This window comes from Ochlerotatus camptorhynchus, unplaced genomic scaffold (genome assembly GCF_037179485.1).
Source record: "Ochlerotatus camptorhynchus isolate MF236.1 unplaced genomic scaffold, CSIRO-AGI_Acam_v1.1 ptg000434l, whole genome shotgun sequence".
NCBI classification, from domain to species: Eukaryota; Metazoa; Arthropoda; class Insecta; order Diptera; family Culicidae; genus Ochlerotatus; species Ochlerotatus camptorhynchus.
In genome coordinates this window covers 343,239-368,263 of record NW_027040920.1, presented here as the reverse complement: position 1 = coordinate 368,263, position 25,025 = coordinate 343,239, and the positions used below count along the sequence as shown (strand labels likewise).

Sequence of the window (25,025 nt, the reverse complement as noted above, 5' to 3'; positions counted from 1 at the left end):
TTGCTGATTATTCATAAAATGTTTAAGTCAACTAATAAGCAGACGCCTTGCAAAAAGTTAATAAAGATCATGTGTCAAATGAAATGTATAAGCGGTCACACATACCTTTTATGCATTCTAATAGGACCTATGTGGTTTGTCTTATGGAATGTATAAGGCTGATGCTTTGGCAAAAATGTATAAGTGAAACACATGAATTAAATAATTGATTTTCGTTTCGTGTAGTTTGTTTCTGAAGATACACAGTCACACTTCTTGCGGTTCAATTTTTCCTTAATTATATATTAATAAAATAATTTATTACATACACTCAGTAAACCTGTGAATACTTTGCAGCAACAAATTTAATTGGATTTTTCAGACAAAAGGTTGCATCAGGATTTCCAATAGGGCTATAATGTAATGAAAATTTTCAAATGCCTGAACGGAAAAAACTTTCCCGGGACCATTTTGCTTTTGGCGTGTATGTCACATTGTTGTCAGACGGCACAATAGACTAAGTTACATGTACACAATTTTTAGCTATTCATTTTAGAGGCATATTTGCAAAATCGTAAAATTTTCTCATATCTTTGATATATATAATAAATAAAATAAGCCCTAATCCACTTTTCTGAGGTATACCAAGAGTATTTCCCATGCCACTAGGAAATCATTAAGTCTGTTTCCGTACTTAATTTTTTGCTTTTGCTGTAAGTTGTTGCAGCTTTCCGAAAGTTACTATAAGAAAATAATATGCTTACAGAAAAGCAAGTATGGGAACAGACCTATTGGGACCAGTCCTTTGAGTTCTGTACGCATAGCTCTTAGACCATTTTACAGAACCCGAAATTTCAAAGCGGTTTATTGGGCATAATAGCAATTAACCATCGTAAACTTTTAACGATGTTTTGCAGTACATTGATGACATATCTGATGTTTTAGTTACATCTGATATGGTCCAAAGAATCCATGATAATTAAAGCTTAAAAAAAATCATTCAATTCTGAAAAACGTGATACATGCGAAACATTTTTCGAGATAAAATAGTAACTGATATAAACGGAGGGTAAAAAACAAACCGTAATAAAACCGCAAGCTGCGCCGGTGGTGTAGTGGTAAGCGTGATTGCTTCGCACCCCAAAGGGCCTGGGTTCAATCCCAATCTTCTCCGTCGGGATTTTCTGAGGCATAAAATCTCTGATCATGCCTTCCTTTGGAAGGAAAGTAAAGCCCTGGTCCCCGGTCCATGAGTTGATGGGTCGATAGGTAGGGACCAGGTTTGCGAGCTGCCTCCCTGGCTTCTGTAGCTTCGGTACTCAGTACGGAATAACAAGATCGACGGAAAAAAATCAAGGATATTCCACTGCTAAAAAATAAATGTTAAGGTACAGCCTAATTCAATTCTGAAAAATTGCTCTAAAATTAGATCATTAAAAGATAGAACAACAAAAATGTACTTTCAGAAAAGTTGCTTAGAATGGACTTATTTACAATTTTGCTGAGAAACATGCGTCTCCATTTCCAAAAATAAGAAAGTTTGTTCATAAATATCAGTTGTGTTGAGGACCACCCTAATGTTAATAAGTACCAAAAGAAGGTATTTAGTAGGCACCAAAATCAAATGTAAAATAAATGTAAATGCACGCCCTCTAAAAGTCATCTTTTGTGTGTAACTTATTTAATTCCAATTTCTCATGAAAGTCATCTTGGAGAAACTGTTGAAGCATTATAAGACGGTTGAAGCATTATAAGACGGCTGTTAAAAACATCGCCTATAGAGCAGTTCCAAGTCAAACTCGACGTTCTCAGATTTGCATAAAATTTCGCATAACTGTGTGTTGTGGGAAATCATTCACATTTCTGCATTGACGGTTTTGGATCTCTTTTTTTTTTCTTTGGTTTGTTTTCCGTCGATCTTGTTTTCTCTTCATCGACATTCTCTTTCGTTAATAAATTGGGTACAAACCCGTTTATTGTCGTGTTTGTCGCCAATATGTGTGCTGAAAATAGCTGGGAATGTCTTAACATGACCATAAGGATGCAAAGATAATGTTGACGAAGAGAATCTGTCAATGTTACTAAGGACCTAATGCATTGTTCAGCTTGAAATGAGGAAAATCACTCTAAATCAGTTAGTTCAAGAGATACAAAAAAGTTTTTGTAAACAAAGTTGCTTGAAATTAGCTATGCAGGGATTTGTACCTAAATAATCTTGCAACCCTTGCTAGAAGCTAGCATTTCACATGACTTTTACTTTTGATTCGATTTACGTGCAAAATAATAATTGAGTGCATGGCAATATTTTGCACATTTCTTGGTGCTATTAGTAAACCAACTAAGATCAATTAATCAATAGAGTTAGAATATTGTTTTTTTATTTAAAAAAAACTAGTTGAATATGAGAAGCACACGAAACATAAAGATGATTAAATTTCTGTTCAATTGCAATACTCTCTAAATTAATCTAGTAAGAATAAGAAATCCTTGGAAAAATTCTAATGGGAATGTTCGATTGGCTCAGAATTTGACAGTTCATTTGGCTCAAAATATTCCTTCCGCTTATCTCTCCCTCTGAGTATTTCTAATAAGAACCACCCTGGTATTAAATGACACCAAAATAAGGGCTTTACTGTAAGAAGCAACATTGTAGAAAAAAACTTTTTTTCTAAGGATTCAATTGCTGGCGCTGATTGTAGCTTCCTGCTAAATTCCTATCCTGGACCATTTCTCGCGAATAAAAGCTCAATTTCGCAAACATAGGGGAAATGTCTGTAATGTTGGCCTATGAATCTAAGATTGGACCCATCGCTAAAAATCTGCTATTTATCAATTTTATCTAGATGAACGCGTTATTGGGACGTTACTAATGTATATTTTTGGTTGCAATTGAAAATTTAGTCGTTTGCTGAATTTATGTATGGGCCCAAATTAGGGACACTTAGGCCGACATTACCTGAATTTCCCCTATTATACTAGATATGGAATGATAGATTCTGGTATGAATTAAAGGTAATTCATACCAGAATCTATCATGAGATTTTGATTTTTCACATGCTTAAATGTCTTAATAAAATCGGATTTTGATGCCATTTGTTATAACAGCAGGTTATGGTCCAAATAGACATATTTTTAAAATTTCTGTATTTACACCAAAAATTGTGTTTTTTTTAGTATGCCATTCGATTACCTATAGCTTGAAACGGATAATGTGATTGGAATCAAGTCGATAGGTTGCATCGTTGTCGAGAAATCGTTAAAAACGTACCGAGTAAATCGCGAAAAACCGTGTAAAAAAAAAACCGTGTACAAAAACCGCGTAAAAACCGTGTAAAAAAAGACTTCAGTTTATTAAGCACTTAAGGTAGTGCCACATCCAGAAGTGATCCAGATACTCCCAGAGAAGTGATCAAAAACCAACTAGATTCAACACCCGTTGTGCGACAAATGAAATTCCATCTCTTCTGCTTCTTCTTTTTCTTCTTCGAATTTCAAGCTTATATATTATCGCATATTACACCGTTTGAAAAATTCATGTAAATTTCTGCGAGATATAGCGCACATAAAACTAACGCTAGATTTGGCGTAAATTTACGTGTAAATTTAAGCGCAATATCGCATAAATTAGCATTATTTTATGAGAGTTTGCAAACGATTTCGTTGTTTATGCCAACTATAGGTTTTACGCGATAGTTAAAATTCAGAATTTTTTCTGTGTAGCTTATTGCGTATTCTCATCATAGTGTTCTAGATGCACTTCCACGGTTATTAATTGAGAGCTTTCGATGCTGGTACCATTTTTGCATTAGTATAATTGTATGGCAAGTAAAATCATACTCTTTGCCCAGGGACGTCGAGAAATTTTCCAACCCGAAAAATTCCTAGACCGGACCGGAATCTAACCCAGCCACCTCCACCATGGTCTTGCTTCGTAGCTCCACCTTTACCGGCTTAGCCAAAGTAGGCCTCATGAGCTTTACATGATTCGATCATTTCTGATTATATTGAACTGCTTGGCCAAATGGCCAAAACCGATCATGAACCAGAACCTATCATGCGAAAAAATTAAGTATTATTGCGTGATTTTGTTTGTATTGGCTTAAAATTATAAATCACCTATGATCTCGAGTAATCACATATTCTTGAACCATTTTCAGTCGATAATTCTATAACTCGATGATCTCTAACTATGGAGCGTTGAATGTATTCCCTTTTAAAAAGTTAGTTAGTTTATATACTATATATCAATGATATCACAATATTTCCAATGGAACATCAAAATCCATTTACTCCTTCTTGAGGCCAAATAACAATAGAAAATAGCAAATTTTTCAACAAAAATAATTTATAACTATTCAACTGAAAGAAATAGCAGCTTAGTTACTGAAGCAATAACATGCGAAATTAATTTTTTGTAAAAAAAATCAATGCACAAAAATTTTATGTAGCAAAACAGATTTTTAAGGGGTCACTCTAAGTTACTTTTTTTTTTGTTTTGCTTTATTATAGAGAGATTTTCAGCCTTGGGCTGGTTAATCTCTTAGCACTCTAAGTTACATTTTTAAAACCAGTATAAAACAGAGTTAGAAAATATATATTTTCATTAAAGTTACTTCGAATAAATTGTTCTACAACTTTGTCTGCTGGTCTAAATCAAATATCTAAATAGTTGATATTTTTGTCACTTACATCAAAAGATTAGCCAAAAACTATATAAAAACTTTCCTGAGGGCACCACAACTAACGATTTAAGGGCAAACATTTTTGTCTTACCAAATACGGCTTTAGGATCATTATGCAATACTGACTGCAGGGAGTTATACAATTCGGTTTTATCAATTGCTTTGAAACTTTAGTAAAAAGATTTTTTTTTACTTGCTATGATAAAATAGAACATCTTGATGAACTTACATGATTGAGATCAAGATCTTATGAACCATGAAACATTTCAAACAGCATCAATCTTGCTGTGATTTTACTTCATCAATAGGTTCACACACATTTTGCTCATTCTAACTGACACCAAATCACAAGCAATGATTTCACTTTTTTTTAATACTTCTAGACCCAATGTATGGGACAACAATTTTCACGATATTCTTCAATCTATTTCATCTTATATTTTCCGGCAACTAACATTTTCATCACAAGCTCTTCTCGAGATACCCGGCATCCAACTGTCACCCGGATCACGGATCGCGAATTTAACTAATCCACCGCGCGAGCGGATCAAAAACAACGAACCCGAAAAATCCAAAACTGCACCACTAGAATGTCCAAACGAAAGTAAAAGTTGCAATTGCATCGGCGTTGTCTGCAAGTTGCCTGTTGTGTTGCCCCTACTGCATCGACACCCGCCCGCGCACCCTCGCCGACGACACCTATCTTGGCAGCAGAGCTTTGGAGCGGCATTTACCCATTTTCCATGCCACCGGTCGTCGGTCGCACAGCACAGCCAAGTAGGAAGAGAGTAGGAAACCCTCCAACCACCTCCTTGGCAGACAAAAGTGAAAGAAAATCCGGAAGAAAACTCCGGCACTGCAACTATCGTGTTTCTACTAGTTTGCTGGTAGGTTATGCCTAGGCCTCCACCACCACTGATTTGTTTTTTTTTTTCTTTTCTATGTTTGCACCGAGTCGAACACATTAGCCATGTTTATATACACTTAGCATAATCCGAAACCCTTTGACACCGACGATGACGACGACCGAGCTCCGGACTGTTGTTTGAACTGCAGGGTCCCGCACCCTAAAGATCACCACGAGGGCGGTGCGGTATTGCGAATTTCTCCTCCTTTCGCGAAACAAAGTTACTTCCCGTCCGCACGACTTCGAGTGACGGCAAATTTTCCTTCGAATGGAGAAAAATCCACACTTCCAATAATGCAACTGAAACAGCCGGCATCGCAGCGGTCAGACGGCGAATGCATTTTCGCTCCTCTCTTCCGCGGAATACCTACATACCTACCTACCACTCACACAAATTATGTTGAGCCGTATTTTCATTTGCGATGAATCGTTTTGGAATCGGATTGCAAACCAGGTTGGTAGTAACAAGCCTTAGCTTACACTGAGAGAGCTGTGAGCGGTGGAACAACTTGAAGGGTGTGAAAAGCAGGAGGGCTGTGGGGGGTGATGTAAAGAGGGCGCCATCGATACAACATCGTCGTCTCATCGTGGTCGTGGTGGTGGTCGAATGAGCGACAAAACTGCCGTAAACGTTTTCCGTATTTCGAGGAAAAAATAGCATCGATCCCGATGATGAAAAGATATGCTGAACTGAGTTAGTAGTAGCAGGTAATACCTACCCTGAAGGCAACATGGCAAACGTTCATTTTGTTTCGTTGAAAATCAGACAAATTTTGATCAAAGTTTGCATAACACCAAAATCGTCGTCTCCAATGACTCGGGCGATAAACAAACGCATCGCGAAAACGGAAAAGGTGACTCTATACACAGCTGGATACATGCATCCGACAGACAGACTGCATTGAAGGAAACTGCAATTGCAGCTTGGAACCGGCCGCTGCTCATCGTGATGCACTTTCTCCTTGGTGCCTACGGGCGACCGGCGCAGTAGCATGCAGTTTGAGACTGTATTTACATATAGGGATGTTCAAGATTCAATATAAAGCATCAGTAGGTATGAGCTATTATGGATGTACTTAAAACGTGAACATCCCCTCGCCACGTAGGTGCATACAAGAGTAGGTATACGCCTTATAAGCAACGAACTAAATGCTTCCCGAATATCTTCCGATAAGCAAGTCGAGTGCTTTTCTCTCCCAGCTGTCCATTCGAGTGGTTATCTTCTGATGCTAAAATAAGGGTGCAGTTGAACAGGTTTACATCCAAGCGAGAAATTTTCTGGCAGTCTTTTTTATAGAAGAAAAGCATTTCCAGCCCAAAACGCCATTACCATTTTGTATTGACCCTTTCAGATTTAAATGAAACATTGCTTGGTTACAACCCAAGCACAGTGGGACGAAATAAAAAAGTGGTACATGGCTATTGACAAATTCAAGTTTGATTCGGCCTCCTTGCAATCGCAGCGGTGATAAGTTCGAAAAAATGTGTCAAACTGAATACATTTTTTGAATTGCGACCAAAAAATTATTATTTTCTTTTTATTCTAGCGAGTTTCTGTGGAAGTCACAACATGATCCGAGCAAAAAAAAAAGTACTCTTAATAATGGTATGTAATGATGAATTTTAAAGTGCTTTATTTCGAAAATATCTCCCAAACAAACAAACATCATACACGATCACCCGATTCGTTTATTTTTATTTTATTTTATTTTATTTATTTATATACTTGTCTTCGTATAATAAAAACGCACAGACAGAATTATTAATGTCTAGTTAAAGAACTAATCCTATTTTTAAACATGGTTTTCGAAATATTAAAATCATAATCTTCACGCGATTCGTTGAAACGACGGCAGCAAACATCCAGTGGATTGTTTTGACCGTAGACAGTACGATGCTGAGGAATACGAAGAAGGTCATTTTGTCGCGTCTGCCTAGCCGGTGCATTGAAATGGATTTTCCCTAGAAGTTCAGCACAATGTCGAATATGAACAGTCGTTGCAGAAGAATCCTTCTATCAGCCAATGTTGAAAGACGAATTAAAGCACAGCGATCCTCGTACGGCGGAAGAACAACCGGATCGTTCCATGGTAACAGTCGTAGAGCGTAGCGGACAAAGTTACGTTGAATCTTTTCAATGCGAAAGCAAAGCGTGACGTGATACGGTTCCCATACTAGAACGCCACATTCCAGTATGCTACGCACTAGCGAACAATACAATGTTTTAAAAAAAGTATACATCCTCAAATTGCTGCGTGTTGCGCTTGATGAACCCTAGTATCGCATATGCTTTGGCGGTGGTTGTTGCAATGTGCTCGGTGAATTTCAGCTTACTGTCCAGTATTAATCCAAGATCCTTGATTGATGACACACGGTTGACACTTGAAGCGTTCATCTTATAATCGAAAATGCCAGTTATCCTAGATCGGTTGATCGAGATGATGTTACATTTACGAATATTCACTTCCATTCCGTTTAATGAGCACCAATCAAGAAGCGAGTCGATATCCATCTGAAGAGCGCAACAATCGACCATGGAGGTTATCAGGCGGAAGAATTTCAGGTCATCAGCGAACATGTACTTCAGTGATCTGATGAGTTCGCACAGATCGTTAACAAACAGCACGAAAAGTAATGGTCCCAAATGACTTCCTTGGGGAACCCCGGAAGTAATTGAGAACGTTTCAGATGAGGTTCCACCGAGGCGCACAAAAGCCCAACGCTCAGACAAGGACGATTCAATCCATTGAGTAAGCCACTGAGGGAATCCCATGCGTTTGAGTTTTTCCACTGCCAGTGCATGCGGCACTTTGTCGAATGCTTTAGAAAAGTCGACATAAACTGCATCGACCTGTTGTCGCTTTTCAAGGCTGTCCACAAGAGAAGAAACGTAGCACATCAGGTTGGTTGTTGTTGACCGCTTCCTGACAAATCCATGCTGACTCTCTGATATCACATGCTGAACGTTACGATACAAAGAATCATGGACAACCCTAATAAACAAATACCATAAACGAACTGTATCCCGGATGGGTAAAGTATCCCACAAATGGTTTGGATGATACCCCGAACACGTCGTTAAGCTCTCTTTTATGGTTATTTTTATTAGGGAAGACTCTCCAAGACTTTAGGAAAGCAACTCAAAATCGAAATTGCACGATAATTTTCGACGTCATTAACATTACCACTTTTATGAATAGGAGTGATGACTGCAGTTTTCCATTTGTTGAAAAATATGCCCTCCGAAAGAGATCTGTTGAAGAGTATACTCACAGGCAAAGCGATTGACTCCGCTCACCGATTGATGAAGAAAGGTGACAGACGATCTGGACCTGCTCCTTTCGAAGTGTCGATAGAAACCAGCTTAGCAAAAACATCTTGTCGAGAGAAGTTGTAGACGGTCACGTTCAAGTCGTAGTGCGGCAAATTGCTCAAGTACGATTCAGTCAAAGGTGGTCGGTTATTACTTTGCACACTTCGAAAGAACGCCGAGAACAGATTTGCGGATTCTGATGGAGATTCAGCTGCCTCACCTTGGTAACGAAGATGTCGAGGCATTCCGTTGGATCGCTTACGGGTCTTCACATATTGCCAGAATTGTTGGGGTTCTGTTTCAAACTTGCTTCAGTACGATGAATGTAGCAGCGAAACCATTGTGCATTGAGTTATATTCGCTCTCTAAGTCACGCAGCTCAGCCTTATGCTGTTCATTCCTAGACCGAAAGTAACGCTTCCTTGCCCTGCGTAGACGATTTCGCAGCCGTTGCAGTTCATTGTTTACCGACTAAATCTATTGCCACTTGCCACAAGTTCGGTGTATTAATCAGCAGATTAAATCGTTTTTCGTCTGGTGATACACTGAGCAATCGGCCTATTTAATAGTTTTTCGTCGATGGATTTAGTCGGCCGACTTTGTCTACTGTTTTCACGGCAGATGATCCCTAATAAAAAATAACCATTATCAAACGATAGCCCAAATCATTGAACCATTCCACAAATGGTTTGGGTGATACCCAGAACACGTCGTTAAGCAAATTAACTGTCGTGACCGTACTCGATTTCTGGACCATCCATTTCCAATCGGCTTTAACTTGAACCTTCTTTCTGTTTTCTAGTTTTCGCTAAACAGACGATTTTTTATTTTTTGCTTCTGTTCGTTATGAACTCACTCGTAAGACTGATTTATTGTGCCCTTTTTATCAACTAGCCTACTATTGATTTCACCGATCATTTTCTTTACCTCAAACGATATATTTATTATTATTATTATTTAGCTTTATTTATGAGGCTTTCAGCCTTAGGCTGGTTCGCCTCCAAAAACGATATATTTCGCCTACTATCGATCTCTAATGAATGTCAGCATAACAAACGATATATTTGTCCTAAATATTCTCTACATCTCTTTCCTTATCTACTCTCTATTCATATAAACAATAAAAGAACATGTCATTAAATTTAGATGGTTTTTGAATTGATGTCTTCGGTCTATTAGTAGGCTTCACATCACTTTCTTGAACCTCGTCTGGTAGAAGATTGCTCAAACTGTGTTCAGTATTGATCAAATTATGATCTATTTGGAACATCCGTACCTATTTTAATTGAAAAGTTATATTAGACATGATTCTTTTTTTAAGATACCTACTTCTATATTTGTTATTGATCTATACCCAATTCATCTTGATTACTAATTCTTGAAGAATGTTGGAGCATATCTGATTCTCCAACATCATCTGACTGGACTTCATAGGACGCTAGCTTGACATCTTGAATGTTTCGAGCATACAACGATTTTTCCACCTTCCCTTGATAATACTGCAAATCTTTCTTGAGAAAAAATGTATCTGTTTTGGTTTTCCTTTGTACAGCAACAACAACTTTATCTTCAGTTTTTATATCGGAATATTTCGCTCCCCTGTGCTTGTCTGCATATTTCTTACTGTCCAACTTCGCTACTGCATATCTATCCCTTATTTCATCTCGATCTTACCTTCCAGATTCAGATTCCCAAAGAACCGGAAAAGTTCCTCTATACTTCCATCCAACAAGAAGTTCGAATTGTGTAATCCTCAATCTTGAATGTTGTTTGACTGTATTATGTACGTGGACATAAGTTTGTAGAGCGTTCTTCCAATTTTGACCATCTTGTCTGGCCCCAGCTATTGCTTTTATTAGCCCCTAGTTTTGACGTTCAACAGCTCCGTTTGGTTGGGGACTAAGAGGAATGAAATTCCTTACACTAACTCCTTTATTTTGCCAGTATTCAATAAATTCCTTACTTATAAAGGGTGGACCATTATCGCTCTGAAGCACTAGAGGAAGACCCCAGTTAATAAATATTCCGCAGAGAGCCAGATTGGTGCTTGCTGCAGCAGTCGATTTCATCTCCACCACTGTCAAATATCTTGAGTAAGTATCAACCAAAACTAAGAACTCACAGGAACCGCACGAAGGAATATACAGGAAATCTACTTGCAAAATTTCCCACGGACCTTTTGGAAGACATCGACTAACCAGCGGTATTGGTGGGTTCTTTTTTGATATAACCAGGCAAGTTTTAATCTTTCAACCTCATTACTCATACCTGGCCACCAAAAATTTCCCGCATTATTCGTTTCATTGCTGCACATCCTATGTGTCCACGGTGAGCTGTTTGAAGAGCCACATGTCGTAGATTTCTTGGCAGAACAATTCGATCTCCTTTGAAAATCTTCGGACCCAATGCACGGAGTTCCTTCGCATCGAGACGGCTAATACATAGGTGTAACAGTCGGAAGAAGTGTTAGTTTGTTTACTTAAATGAACCATGCCCATTTTGTTATGGCATGTTTGCTATAAGAAATGCGCCGCGTGTTTATTAGCGAATTTCACATCAAAGATTGATTAATTGAGTAGGAAATCAGTTTGGCACGGCATTTGTGACCAGCATACACCTTCCGGTAGTATGAAACAGGTCAAAAACTGTTCAAATCCGCAGATAAAATTTTTGTTTTGAATTTCTGTATAGCAAAATAATGAACTTTTCGTGAACATTAACGGCAAAGAACTCACCAACACTGGGAGACTGTGAGTTCCTGCCCACCTGTCATTTTCCATCGTGCCTTCGCATGAGCTTCTAATCGTTTAAGATTCTCTGGCCATCTTCCCGTATCCAGAGCAAATCGTATAGCGATTATCTCAGTATCATCTTCTGAAGATTTGTCTATGTCTTTCCATGTGATTTTTAGTGAGCCTGCGTCCAAAGCGTAAAGAATATGTTTGTCGTTGTCCTCATCAAATGGCTCGTCACATTGTGTACTCTTTATAAGACGAGATAAAGCATCTGCAACGTTAGAACGACCAGGTATATGTTTTACTTTAAAATCATAAGCCTGAAGTCTGAGAGCCCAGGCCTCTGCACGAGAAACAGCACACTTCCCTGCTTTAATTCCTCTGCCAAATATGAATTCGTCCGCTTCCTAATCCGTTCTTATGGTGAAAGATTTGCTCAACAGGTAAAATGAAAATCTTTCAACTGCCCACACCATCGCTAATGCTTCCTTTTGGGTTTGAGGATATCACCTCTCCGCATCTGTTAATGCTTTTGAAGCATACGATATTACTGTGGCAACCCCAGCATGATCATATTGAACTAATACAGCTCCCAGTCCAATAGGAGAAGCGTCCACGAATAACTCGGTCTGATCTTCGGAACGAAAACATCCTAGCTTCGATATAGACTTCAATGCCTCAGTTTTCAAATAAACGAATTCATCTTGTCTCCAATAAAAGGTTTCGGCTTTGGCAAGTTGTCTCAAATTCTTGATTCGTTTCGCTCGTTTCAAAATGAATCGTTCCATGAAGTTCATCAGCCCTAAGAAACTTTTAACCTCAGATTGATTTTCTGGCCTGCGAAAACCTTGTATGGCCATCAATTTGTCCTCATCAGCTCGTAATCCGTCATGAGAAAGAGAGAACCCTAGAAATTTCACAGTTTGCTTGCCTATTGCACATTTTTCATGATTTATACTAACGCCGTGTTCATTCGGGCAGCGAAGAACCACCTTGAGATTACTTTTTGGAAGCACCTGCGCCAATGTCGTGACCGGACTCGATTTCTGGACCATCCATTTCCAAGCGGCTTTAACTGGAACCTTCTTTCTGTTTTCTAGTTTTCGCTAAACAGACGATTTTTATTTTTTGCTTACGTTCGTTACAAACTCACTCTTAAGACTGATTTATTGTGTCCTTTTTATCAACTAGCCTACTATTGATTACACCGATCATTTTCTTTACCTCAAACGATATATTTCGCCTATTATCGATCTCTAATGAATGTCAGCATAACAAACGATATATTTGTCCTATTCTCTACATTAACCATACCGTTTTGATTAGGGATATCTAACCTAAACATGTTTTGTGTAATTTATAAGGGCTAGGCAAAAGGTTTGCGTTTGACTTTGTTCTGTCGCATTAATGGCCCTCTGCTCATTTTCAACTTCTATTCAATTTTCATACTGCCGTACTCTAACGGAACTATCCACCTACTCTCTTCTAAAGACCATTCTCTAGCTAATAAATTATCACACTAAAGCTTCATATTAGATAGCATTTCCAAGGAACTATGAAAATCGCAAACTTCGCGTATGAAGTAACATAAAAACACTTTGAATGTTATACATATTCTCAAAGGAAAAAATCTGCTGAATCGATTGGTGGTAATCTCATTGGCCGGAGACTTTTGACTTTGGAAATTGATAGTTAATAGTGTAAAGACACCAATACAGGTTATCCGGAGAACCAGGTCATGGCCACTTTACAGCAAAATAGAATTCGCTTTGATCTCATGATTCTGATCAAACATAGTAAAAATCGCAAGGTCCTAGGACATTTTTTTCCGGACATAAAAAAAAATCGCAAGGTTCTAGGATCATTTTTATAATGTGGCCACTTTATCGGTCAATCCAGATTATCCGGTGAACCAGGATATAGCCACTATATTCCAAAATGTGTATTCCAAGTTAAATACGCTTTGATCTCTTGATTCTGAACAATGCGGAATAAACCGACAGGTTCTAGGATTTTTTTTTAATATGGCCACTTTATCGGACGTTCCTCTGAGGAAGCCTTAGCGTGAAACTTCAAAGGCACAAATTTCAGCTTCCACAAAACATACAAATTTGAAATTGCTACTCTCTGTTTGTAGTAGCACAGCAAACAAGGAGTAGCAATTTCAAATTTGTATGTTTTGTGGAAGCTGACATTTGTGCCTTTAAAGTTTCACGCTAAGGCTTCCTTAGAGTATCACCTTAACAAAAAATAGCAGAAATTCTCATAACTGATCATTGACAAATGTATACGCCTTTTTAATGCACCACCAACGTAGAGTGCAACACACGCGAGTTCGAGAAGAAATGTCAACCAAACCGTTTGTTTACATCAGAATAACAATTTTTCACAACGCAAATTAAAGCATTTTTCATTCAACATCTTGCCAATTTCTATCGGTAATTGTCTTATTGTACGATTTTCCACAGATCTGAACTGATTTGTACCTTAACTATTCACACACAAGAAATCCGGAAGATCATAAGCACTAAGGCACTTTTCTAATTTTCCATTTTTCGCAACAAAGATATTCCTGTACACCAGCAGGATGGTTGCAAAAACGTTACAGAATTAAATTTTTTTTAAAAGTTCTGTAGACTAAGTTTTGGAGCATCTCAGATGAATCAATTTTTCAGGAAAAGTAAAAAAGTGTTCCACTTCCTATGTCTCAAGACAAAAATTTCTGCTCACAACACTCTTTTTGACGTTCTCCTATTCACCACCAGAGGCTGAATCGATCGTAAAGTTCCTATTAAAAAGGCCTATCCTATGACTATGTAATGCTCACTGCGTGTTTATGATCATTTCTTCGATTATATTTTATATTTTATTGCAATAGGCCTTTTTAATGCACCACTAACGTAGAGTGCGCCACGCGAGTTCCAGAGGAAACATTAACCAAACCGTTTGCTTACATCAAAATAAGGATTTTTCACAACGCAAATTAATGCATGTTTCATCGAGTTTTTCATTGAACATCTTGCCAATTTCCATCGGTAATTGTCTTATTGTACGATTTTCCACAGACCTGAACTAATTTGCACCTAAACTATTCACACACAAGACAGTAATGAAGCCGGACTCAGCAAACCGTGGACTTTTGAGCCGAACTCAGCACTTTTGAAGAGGATATTGAGTTGCCTAACGTCCATGGCGTCTGAAAGAAATTGACCCAAAAATGAAAACACAATCTAGCAAAAAAAGTAAAGTACTTACATTCCACAACATAAAACCGAAGAACACTCAACATCGAAATGGCAGCAAAGGTTGTGTTTGACAGTACAAAGTTTACAAATCTGTTCAGTAAGTTTTACGGAAATGCTGTACTTTATTGCAGTTTGTTTTTGTAAAAGATTATTTTTACAGTACATTCGTTAACATTTTTACAGAATTGCGGAATCGCAACCATTTACAGTTTCAATCAGCAAATTTGATTTACAGTTTTCGGTAAATTTCTGCAAATTACGGAAATTCAGCAGTTATGATTGCGAAAAATTGGTAAAATAATATTGATTACAAAGCATTCGGTAAAAAATATATTTCACCGAACAAATCCAGCAAAAAAAGTACCGAACAATATTTAAGAAATTTGGTGTGTACGTTGGTGGTGCATTAAAAAGGCCTTTTAGGTTCAGCAGCGTGACGTCACGAATGAAGGCAGTGTTAATTGGCTGAACCTTTTTGACATTTCAGTGGTACTGTTTACAAGCACTTAGGCCTTTTTTTTTGAAAAAAAAAATACTTTAAAATTTCCTAATTTTCAGTTGAAAATTTTCGAGGAACAGCGCGGTGAAAGGATGTTGCTCATACACAATGCAGAAGTGCAGTTTACATCTCACTGCAGTGTGAAAAATTATCGAGAAAATCTACCCAAGAAAAAATCGACTAAGTCCACGTAAACAGTACCATTAAACTGTAATCAGATTGAGGTTAACTCCGACGGTGCAAAACCTAATGTTTGTTTACTTTGCACGCTTGGTAGCCGGTTTGACAGTTCAATAGGTAGACTTGGCTTCACTATTGGCGCCGACTCTAGACACAAACGAAGTGACAGACGGAGCGGCTCGAAAACTTTGGTGACGCACCTGCTATTGCAGTTTTTCAGTGTACCACATGGCAACACCACTACTACAGGATTGTACAACATGGCAACACTACTAATGAATTATACCACATGGCAACACTAAATGTACTAGAATGTTTTGGTTCTATCTCTTTCACTCTACTCTAAACTTAAATGCACAAAAAAAACGACAAAATGATACACTCTTTGCACACTGTCAAAGATCATATTGCACACAAAATCAACTATGTTCAAATCAAAACAAAAATACTAGCCCATCTGGTGGTTGATGGCACAAGCTTCTGAGAAAATTATATTACAGCGAACCACATTATTTTAATTAATTTCTTCGCCAGTTAGTCGTCTGTCACTTCGTTTGTGCTCTAGATTAGATTATCCAATGTGTGAGGTTGATGGCAGATGGCTCGGTTCGAAAGTCCAAAATTGCGCATGATTTGTTTTCATCCTTCCACCGCTCACAAAAGTTTTAAGTTTCGGGAAGCCTTCTTAAGACGCCCTACACAGTAAAAAAAATGTAATATCGATCAATGTAATTCAAGCTGATGTATGAAATAATGAAGTAATAGCAAAAAGCAGACACAACATTACATCAATGGATGTAATTTTGTTCGCAAAATCGATGTACATCGTACAACGTTATATTACACAACCGATGGATTGTCCTGGTTACAGCAGCTTGGATGTAATATTCAACAACTTTTTTTTTTCTGTGTACCGATAACTACCGATAAGAGTTTTGAGAAGCTACCGATAATGAAAAAAATAATCTGGCCACCCCTGGAGTGGAGTAGCATGCTCTATTGAAAATTTCTGGTACAAAATGTGCATCGCTGTGATAAATTAAATGAACAGAAAATTTCTGGTGAAAAACTTGCACAAGCTTTATTTAAAATTAAGCTATAATGAAAATTTCTGGTGGAAAATCTGCACCGTTCTGGTCAGCTTTTCGGAAAAATTTTGGTCTTAAATTTGAATCCTTCTGCTGAATAGAGAAACAAACTTTAATAATAATTTCTGGTGTAAAATGTGTACCATTCTGATGATTGGAGGGAAGCTGCTGTACTGAAAATGTATGATGAAAAATCTGAAAATAGGGGCAAGCTTTATTTGGTGAAAAACCCGCAACATTCTGATGATAGAAGAAGCAAGCTATATTGAAAAAGTCTGGTGGAAAATGAAAACAAAGGAAATCTGCACCAATCAGAAGATTGCAGAAGCAATTTTTATTGAACATTAACGGTGGAAAATTTGTATCATTCTGGTCAATTGAAATTTTCTGGTGTAAAATTTTCTGGGGTCAAGTTTGTATTGAAAATTTCTGGTGTAAGATTTGCAACAATCTGCTGCATGGAGGGGCAAGCTGAATTGAAAATTCCTGATGTAAAAATTGCACAGTGCTGGTGAATGGAGGGGCAAGCTTTATTGAACATTTCTGGTAGAAAAAGTACAACGTTTTGGTGAATGGGCGGACAACTTAACCTTGACTTCCGAGAAGAAACTCAAGGGTATTGAATTCTGAGGACAGTTCTAAAAGAAAAGATTTCTGGGGATGATTCCATGAAAATTCTGCGAATAATTTCTAGTGAATCCTGCAGATAGTTCCAAGATAATTTCGAAAAGAATACCGAGAGAATCAAATTTTGAATGAAATTACAAAGGGATGCTGAGAAAATTTTCAAGGGAATTCCAGGGATAATTTCAAACACATTCTGGGAAGAATTTTTGGATAATGCAGATGAAATTCTTCTGAAACTTTAGGGGAATTTCAGTTCCAACGTGTTCTGAGAAAAAAAAAAGTTAAAAAATATTCCGAGAAGAACCTCAAGGATATTGAATTCTTATGACTGTTCCAAAATATTTCAGGGGAGAATTCTAAGGAAATTCTGCGAATAATTTCTAGTGAATCCTGCAGATAGTTCCAAGATTATTTCGAAAAGAATACCGAGAAAATCAAATTTTGAGTGAAATTCCAAAGGGATTTTAAGCAAAATTTCAAGCGAATTTCGAGGATAATTTCTATTTCATTCAGTTCCAAGGTGTTCTGCGAAAAAAATCACGAAGAGTTCTAAATATAATTCCAGTGGACTTCTGAGAAGAATTTCAAAGAAGAAATTGAATTCTGAGGACAGTTCCAAAGGATTTCTCGGGAGTATTCCAAGAAAATTCTGAGTATAATTTCTAGTGAATCCTGCAGATAGTTCCAAGATAATTCCAAAAATAATACCGAGAAAATTAAATTTTGAGTGACATTCCAAAGGGATTTTGGGAAAAATTTCAAGGGAGTACCGATAATTTCTAGCTCATATAATATTTTTTTTGAGGAAATTCTTCTGAAACTCTAAGGGAATTTCAGTTCCAAGGTGTTCTGAGTAAAAGTCAAGAAGAGTTCTAAAAATAATTCCAGAGGACTTCTGAGAAGAATTTCAAAAGAGCTCTTAAAGTTCTAAAAATTTCGAAAAGAACCTCAAGGAATTCTGAGGATGGACTTCTTCGCAACTGTACAAAGTTTAAAGACAGCTTTTGAATTCCCTAATTGAGAAATTGGTATTAATTTGCTATTGAACCTTGATCTTTTGTTGCCTAAAAATCTTCTCTGAAAATTACAAATCATTTGTTACCGTGGTTAAAAAGTTACAGCTGTTTATCTGCGTTGTATTAAATTTGGATTTGACCTTTATATCATCTTTAAAACATGTTGAATGTTCGGCATTATTTTCTGTCACCCCGACTGGCGGTTCTTTGGGACGGTTCATCATCGACATAGTCGATGGGATTAAATTGTCAATTTCCATTGGCTGTCTGAAAGCAGTTTGCATTGAAGAAGATGAACCACCACCGGAGCAAAAAATAAATAAAATTAGCTAAATTAAACAGTAGGGAAACAGTGGTGGGAAGACAGCACCATCTCCTATGCACTTTGGAGTACTCCCCATACCCAGATTAAATGCACCATTGAAAAAATACCTTCATTAACAAGAATCCTTGGCACGCTAGTGAAACTATTGAGTGTAGCATTTTGATGTTTTCTAAAATTTTTCTTCATTTCAAAAATGCGGAATCACCTCGTGGATTTAGGGTGATACGGTCAAAATTTGGTCAATATCAACTTGACGTATTTCTTTCAATTTTGCATTTAAAAAACCTGAACACCCCTCATTTTGAAGGTGTGTGTGTGTGTAGAATGTTGCTCCTATTTTGATTTTGGAATTCACTCTTCAGTTGTCAAAATGCCGTCCAAGCAAGAAGAGCAGCGTATCAAAATTTTGCTCGCGCATCGCGAAAATCCGAGCTACTCGCACGCAAAGTTGGCAAAATCGCTAAAAGTTGCCAAATCAACCGTTACAAATGTAATTAAAGTGTTTGGGGAACGTTTGTCGACAGCCAGGAAGTCTGGATCGGGGGGAAATCGAAAACCGGAAGCCGCTGAGACGACAAAGAGAGTTGCCGGTAGTTTCAAGCGAAACCCTAACCTCTCCCTCCGAGATGCCGCAAATAAGCTGGGTGTATCGTCTACAACCGTGCATCGAGCCAAAAAACGAGCCGGACTATCGACTTACAAGAAGGTAGTGACTCCAAATCGCGATGATAAACAAAATACGACGGCCAAAGCGCGATCCCGGAGGCTATACACGACGATGCTGACGAAGTTTGACTGCGTGGTAATGGACGACGAAACCTACGTCAAAGCCGACTACAAGCAGCTTCCGGGACAGGAGTTTTATACAGCAAAAGGAAGGGGAAAGGTAGCAGATGTTTTCAAGCACATGAAACTGTCAAAGTTCGCAAAGAAATATCTGGTTTGGCAAGCCATCTGTACCTGTGGCTTGAAAAGCAGCATTTTCATAGCTTCCGGGACTGTCAACCAAGAAATTTACGTGAAAGAGTGTTTGAATAAACGTCTGCTGCCTTTCCTGAAGAAACACGGTTGTTCCGTACTGTTTTGGCCGGATTTGGCATCTTGCCATTACGGTAAAAAGGCCATGGAGTGGTACGCCGCCAACAACGTGCAGGTGGTTCCCAAGGACAAGAACCCTCCCAACACGCCAGAGCTCCGCCCAATTGAGAAATACTGGGCTATTGTCAAGCGGAACCTAAAGAAGACCAAAAAACTGCTAAGGGCGAGCAGCAGTTCAAGGCAAACTGGCTTTCTGCGGCGAAGAAGGTGGACAAGGTGGCTGTACAAAATCTGATGGCAGGGGTCAAGCGTAAGGCCCGGCAATTCGGATTTGGAAAAGCGGAAGCCTAACTGAATATTTTTCCTGAATTTTATACTAATTGAACTTGAAAAAGAAATTTAATTTGATTTTTTAAATAAACGATTTCACCGATTTACACGCGTTTTCCCTTGACCAAATTTTGACCGTATCACCCTTTAGTCCTTCAGACGATGAAATTGCGATTCTCACTACCCACTGTATGAATCTGGGACGTGGCCTTAGCAAAAGAAACATGGCCTGTAAACGTTTGCTTCCACGAATTTGAGAACAACGCAACAAACCGTTGAGTCATTCGGATCGGTGCGAAGCCTCCTGCAGACACCGGTGGCCAATAGGATTAGAACCAATAGATTCTCCGCTGATCATGTCTTTCGCTGAAATCAACCCTGAAAGCACTGTCTGTAGCATCATGGAAGCCCCTAGTCCTCCCGACCCAGTCGTGCTTGCTGTTAGTTCCTTCCTCCAAAGTCGTTCTGGACGTGTGGTCGAGGAAGGTGTCGGGGTCTTCCAAAATCTTCTCACCTGCAAGTATCTCGCTTGTAACAGCATTTCGTTGGTTCATCGTTCTTTGGCTTCTAGAATACTACAATTACGCTCAAACACTACCGAAAACGAGTTTCTCAATTCCGAATCTAACTTCGGTACGCTTCATCTGGAACATTTGGAAGCAAATTATCCTTCCGTCTCAGTCGAGCTTGGCGTTAGTTCCCGCCGTCTTAGTCGTCCCGGCTCTCAAATCGAATGCGGAAACGGGGTTCTCCTACCTGTGATGACAGGTCCGAAAACCGACAACAGATACTCCTTCAATCACTTCTGCAAGTTGATCAGCTTCATCCCGGGACGCACCAGCTTGAGAACTTCGGAGACCCCTGATCCCCCCATCACAGTCGTGCCTCTCCTGCCAGCGTTCGGTAGACGTTCCGGCCCTGTGTTTGAGTCTGGTGAAGGGGTCTTCCAATCCGCTACTTCAGGCAAGTACGCTCTCAGTAACAGCAATTATGTACCTGATACGGCCGTCGTTTCTAGCCAGCCACTTCATGTTCGTCTCTCTCCATATGGAGGTCTCCAGGCATTCGTTTAGCTCCCATTCCGGACCTGTGTATGAGAATGGAGAAGGGGTCTTCCAAACCGTCTTCGCAGGCAAGTACACACATGATTGGAATACTTCTCCTCCCGTAATGCCCATCGCTTCTAGTCACCACACTTCAAACGGGTTTCACTCGGATATTAACTGCTGAATTAGCCGGCGCCGGTGGTGTAGTGGTAAGCGTGACTGCTTTCTCACCCCAATGAGTCTGGGTTCAATCCCAGCCGAGGTCGGTGGGATTTTTCTGAGGCATAAAAATCTCTGGTCACGTCTTCCTTCGGAAGGGAAGTTAAGCCGTTGGGCCCGGCCCATGTGTGTTGAATGGGTGCGATATCCTACGCAGGTGTGGTAGCTGCCTTCCTGCACATTCGATTGCCGTCGGTGATTGGCACTAGATTGCGGAACAGAGACCGACGTTAAATAAAGGAATGAAGAAGATTAGCGCTGAATCATCTCTCGCAGTAGCTGCTGCACGTCGTCTCTTTAAGCAAAGTTTCCCCTACCCGGTGATATTGATGGTTTGCGTGGCTGTCTTGTGGGTGGTGAGAAAAGGCATAATAAGGTTTGTTTACAAAAAACTTGTATGCCCTTTTCACATGTTGTTCTTGAAGTATGCAAAGTTTTATGCAAATCGAAGAAGGTAGAATCAAAAATTTATTTGTTTTTGCCAGTTGTGGAAAACGGGGGAAGATCAACCCAGGGAATTGTGTTCAGTTTACTCTACAGATAACAAATTTATATCTCACCTTATATTTAAGTACCGCATAGGAGCGTTTATATGGTCATTTTGCCAATGTTTGTTAATGTTTAAACTTTATTTTTGAGATGTTTAGCCGTAGGCTAGTTCATCTCTTTGTTTATCGTGCTTGTTTAAAATAGTTCTAGTGCACCAACAATAATTCAAATTTGATTTGGCTCCATTTGTATGCATTTTACGATTATGCAACAACTGAATACCCCATAAAAAAACAATTCTTGGAAGAATCATCAAGGATATATCCCATGATTTTTTAGAGTTTCCTGAAGAGAATTTCCGGAACAGAGCAATATAAATTTCAATGGAATCCCAGAGAGAATCTCAAATTCTAATCAAATATTGTAATGATTTCTGTGCGATTTTTCAAGGTTTTCAAAACAAATTTTGGTGATTTTAGACGTATTAATTCTACAATTAGAATTCAAGATCGAGGAAAAATGCTGCTGTCCATTTAACGATCTCTTCGGCTCAATCACATTTATTTTATGTAGATTTAGAATAACCGGATAAAATTACCAAAATTAACCAGGAAATTGCTTATCGAGATTTACGACTTGCATAAAGAACACTGAACTAAAGGCAGCGGATTCATAAAAGTATTATTAATATATGTTTAGAGAAATATGCCATAGATATCCGCTAGGCTAAAAGCTTTCCCATGTGTTACTCATTGTTACGGGGGAAAAGTTTCCATTTTTCACGACAAGGCATAAATGTTGTTAATTAAATTCCATTGTCTACACACCCATATTACATAGCGCTGAAAGTGCACTCGATCGATCATATGACGAAGCGTAGACTGGCCAATGTACTGTATGCGATGTAATTCCCCGGCTGGGATAATTGAATCAAGTTCTTTACCTTCACACCGTGTGCTGCTAAATATAAACAAGTACCTAAGATCATCAACAACAAACTGGAATAACTAAAACTTGATTCTTTTCCAATTACGACATCCTCTTGATGTTCTTCCTAACATGCTGCAATGTTTCAAATGGACTTAATATGCATGCATGCAACTCAACGCAGTACAGTTAAACTTTCAGTTTTAATCTCTTGAGCCAGGGTTGAGATGATCACGGCTTGTTTGGTTCCCGCCTCGAATCCGTTTATCTCGCAGGAAAAGGCAGATTGTTCGAGTGGTACTTTGTATTCACTGATTCCCTTTTAACCTTTCGAGTTGTGCGATTCCGGATATTTTCGCAGGAACCCAAGGGAACGGCGGTGGGGAAATTTATGTTCAAAGGGAACAGCAAATATGTTGCAACAAAAAGGGCAATGCACTCTCCACGCTGTTGAAGAAATGCATTCTATGTGAGGGCTTGTTGCAACTTTCTCATATTGAATATGTGTACATTTAACAACACTTACAATCCCGGCTCATTCCAACGGCGAGACACTTTTTGAACCGACAGTACTGGCACCGGTTTCGGTTGAGCCGTATCACCAGACACTTGCCATCCCGCAGGCAGCGGTACTCGATCTGCTTCTGGATGCTCCGCCGGAAGAATCCCTTGCAGCCTTCGCACGACGTCACGCCGTAATGATAGCCGGAGGCCTTGTCGCCGCACACCTTGCAGGCCACGAACGTCTTCGAGGAGGTCGTCGAGCTAGCATCCGAACCGGCACACTGCTGTTCTGTAATGAGGGAGGAGGGAAAGAAGAACATGATGAGTGGAGGAATTACATTAACTTGAGGGAAAGAGTGTTGAATTTAATGTCTCGAAAAGCAAGTATCCAAGAGCTGGCTGGTGTCGATGGTGTACCGTAATTGAGGATCATTAGAAGAGATAATTTTTAAAATTATGCAAATGAGGAAGGGCCTGAACTTTTAAGATTTGAAAAAAAAAACATCATATACCGTAAGACGGGGTGACATTGGGCCAAAATTTAAAAATGATGCAAATATCTTGAATAAATAGAAAATGATGACTAGAATGTGTTTCTTGAACTCCTAGAGTAGGTTCTAAAATATAGTAGTCTAAAATGCCCACTGGCAAACAAAAGTGTGAACACACTGTTATGTAGATAGACGAGGGTAACACGCGTTTACATTGTGATTATAGCCAAGTGTACTTCTAATAGCTCCGTTACCTTTACATATTTTCAGATATTTTACCCAAATTTATGTTTTGGCCCAATGGCACCCTCCATGATCTATTTTTAATTGAATTTTAGTAAAATGAGCCATCGATTTTAATCAACAATGTCTACGATAGTCTTATATCATTGATCAATATATTAATGCTTAATAATGCTTAAAATTGTTTTCCTTGCTAAAATGTGAATGTTGTAATGTGATTTTATGACCCCCACTTACGGTAGCAACAAATATTTAGAATAACCGTAGCGCCAAACCGTTATTTGATAATCATGATGAAATTTTCTTTGTTAAAATTTTAGATGAGTATGCATTCGTATTCATTCCCCGCACGTGTGATTCATAACTGGTTTCAGCTAAAACTGTAACACATATTCGTTCTAGGCAGACGTTTTTCCCCAAATGCATAATGAGCGTGTGTGATTAGTGATGCCACGAATCATCGCCACTACAGTTGTTAAGTTTCTAAGTCATCAGATGTAGTCGGTGCGCGGTGCTGCAATGTACTTTTAGCTTTTTACTGAACCACGTCGTTATATTGGAAAAGTAATTTTAGTTGATATAAATTTATAAATACAGTGATTTTTCTGCAAATTTCCACCGCGCATAAAAGGCTGTGAAACATTTCCGGAGCACCATGAATTCCACGCAACTAGTCGTTGTTCTCTGTTCAGTGGCAGTTTTGATCTCCTCCAGCAGGGCAGATGATGCCGGAAAAGGTATAATTTCATTAATTGAACCAGTGGAACCATTTCTCATGATCTTGTTCACAGCTCCTTCGAAGCGATGCGGGGAAAATGAAGTCTATCTGGAATGTGGAAGTGAGTGTCCGCCCACGTGTGCCCCCTGGAGACGCCGCCGGACAACGATTTGCTCGAGCACGTGCGTGGCTGGCTGTTTCTGCAAAGTACGATATGTTCGGGAATTATCCGAGGGAAACTGCATCCGTCCGAGTGAGTGTCGAAGGATCCTTCGATCCAGGGGACCAGAAGAGTAGCTGTGGAGTTGTATTTGCAGATTTTCTCGAGAACCGTGCTGAATAGATTTTAAAATTAAACAATATATTTAAGCGAGCATTTAAGCTAGATTAAAATTAAAATAACATCCTAAACTTCATAAACTTC

The 25,025-nt window shown here is 38.8% G+C and overlaps 2 protein-coding genes across 3 annotated transcripts in view; one reads left to right on the top strand and one right to left on the bottom strand.

Annotated features, from left to right (window-relative positions):
- The window catches only part of Eip78C (Ecdysone-induced protein 78C), a 111,354-nt gene that overhangs the window by 21,224 nt on the left and 65,105 nt on the right, over positions 1 to 25,025 (bottom strand). For both annotated transcript variants that reach the window (XM_065234637.1, XM_065234636.1), the window contains one exon: positions 23,172 to 23,438. In XM_065234637.1, coding sequence (XP_065090709.1) covers positions 23,172 to 23,438 — 267 coding nt within the window. The remainder of the gene's footprint in view (positions 1 to 23,171; positions 23,439 to 25,025) is intronic.
- Positions 24,539 to 24,917, top strand: LOC135711739 (venom peptide SjAPI-like). The gene has a single exon (XM_065234704.1). It carries the CDS (start codon positions 24,539 to 24,541, stop codon positions 24,896 to 24,898), a length of 360 nt encoding a protein of 119 aa, XP_065090776.1. The 3' UTR covers positions 24,899 to 24,917.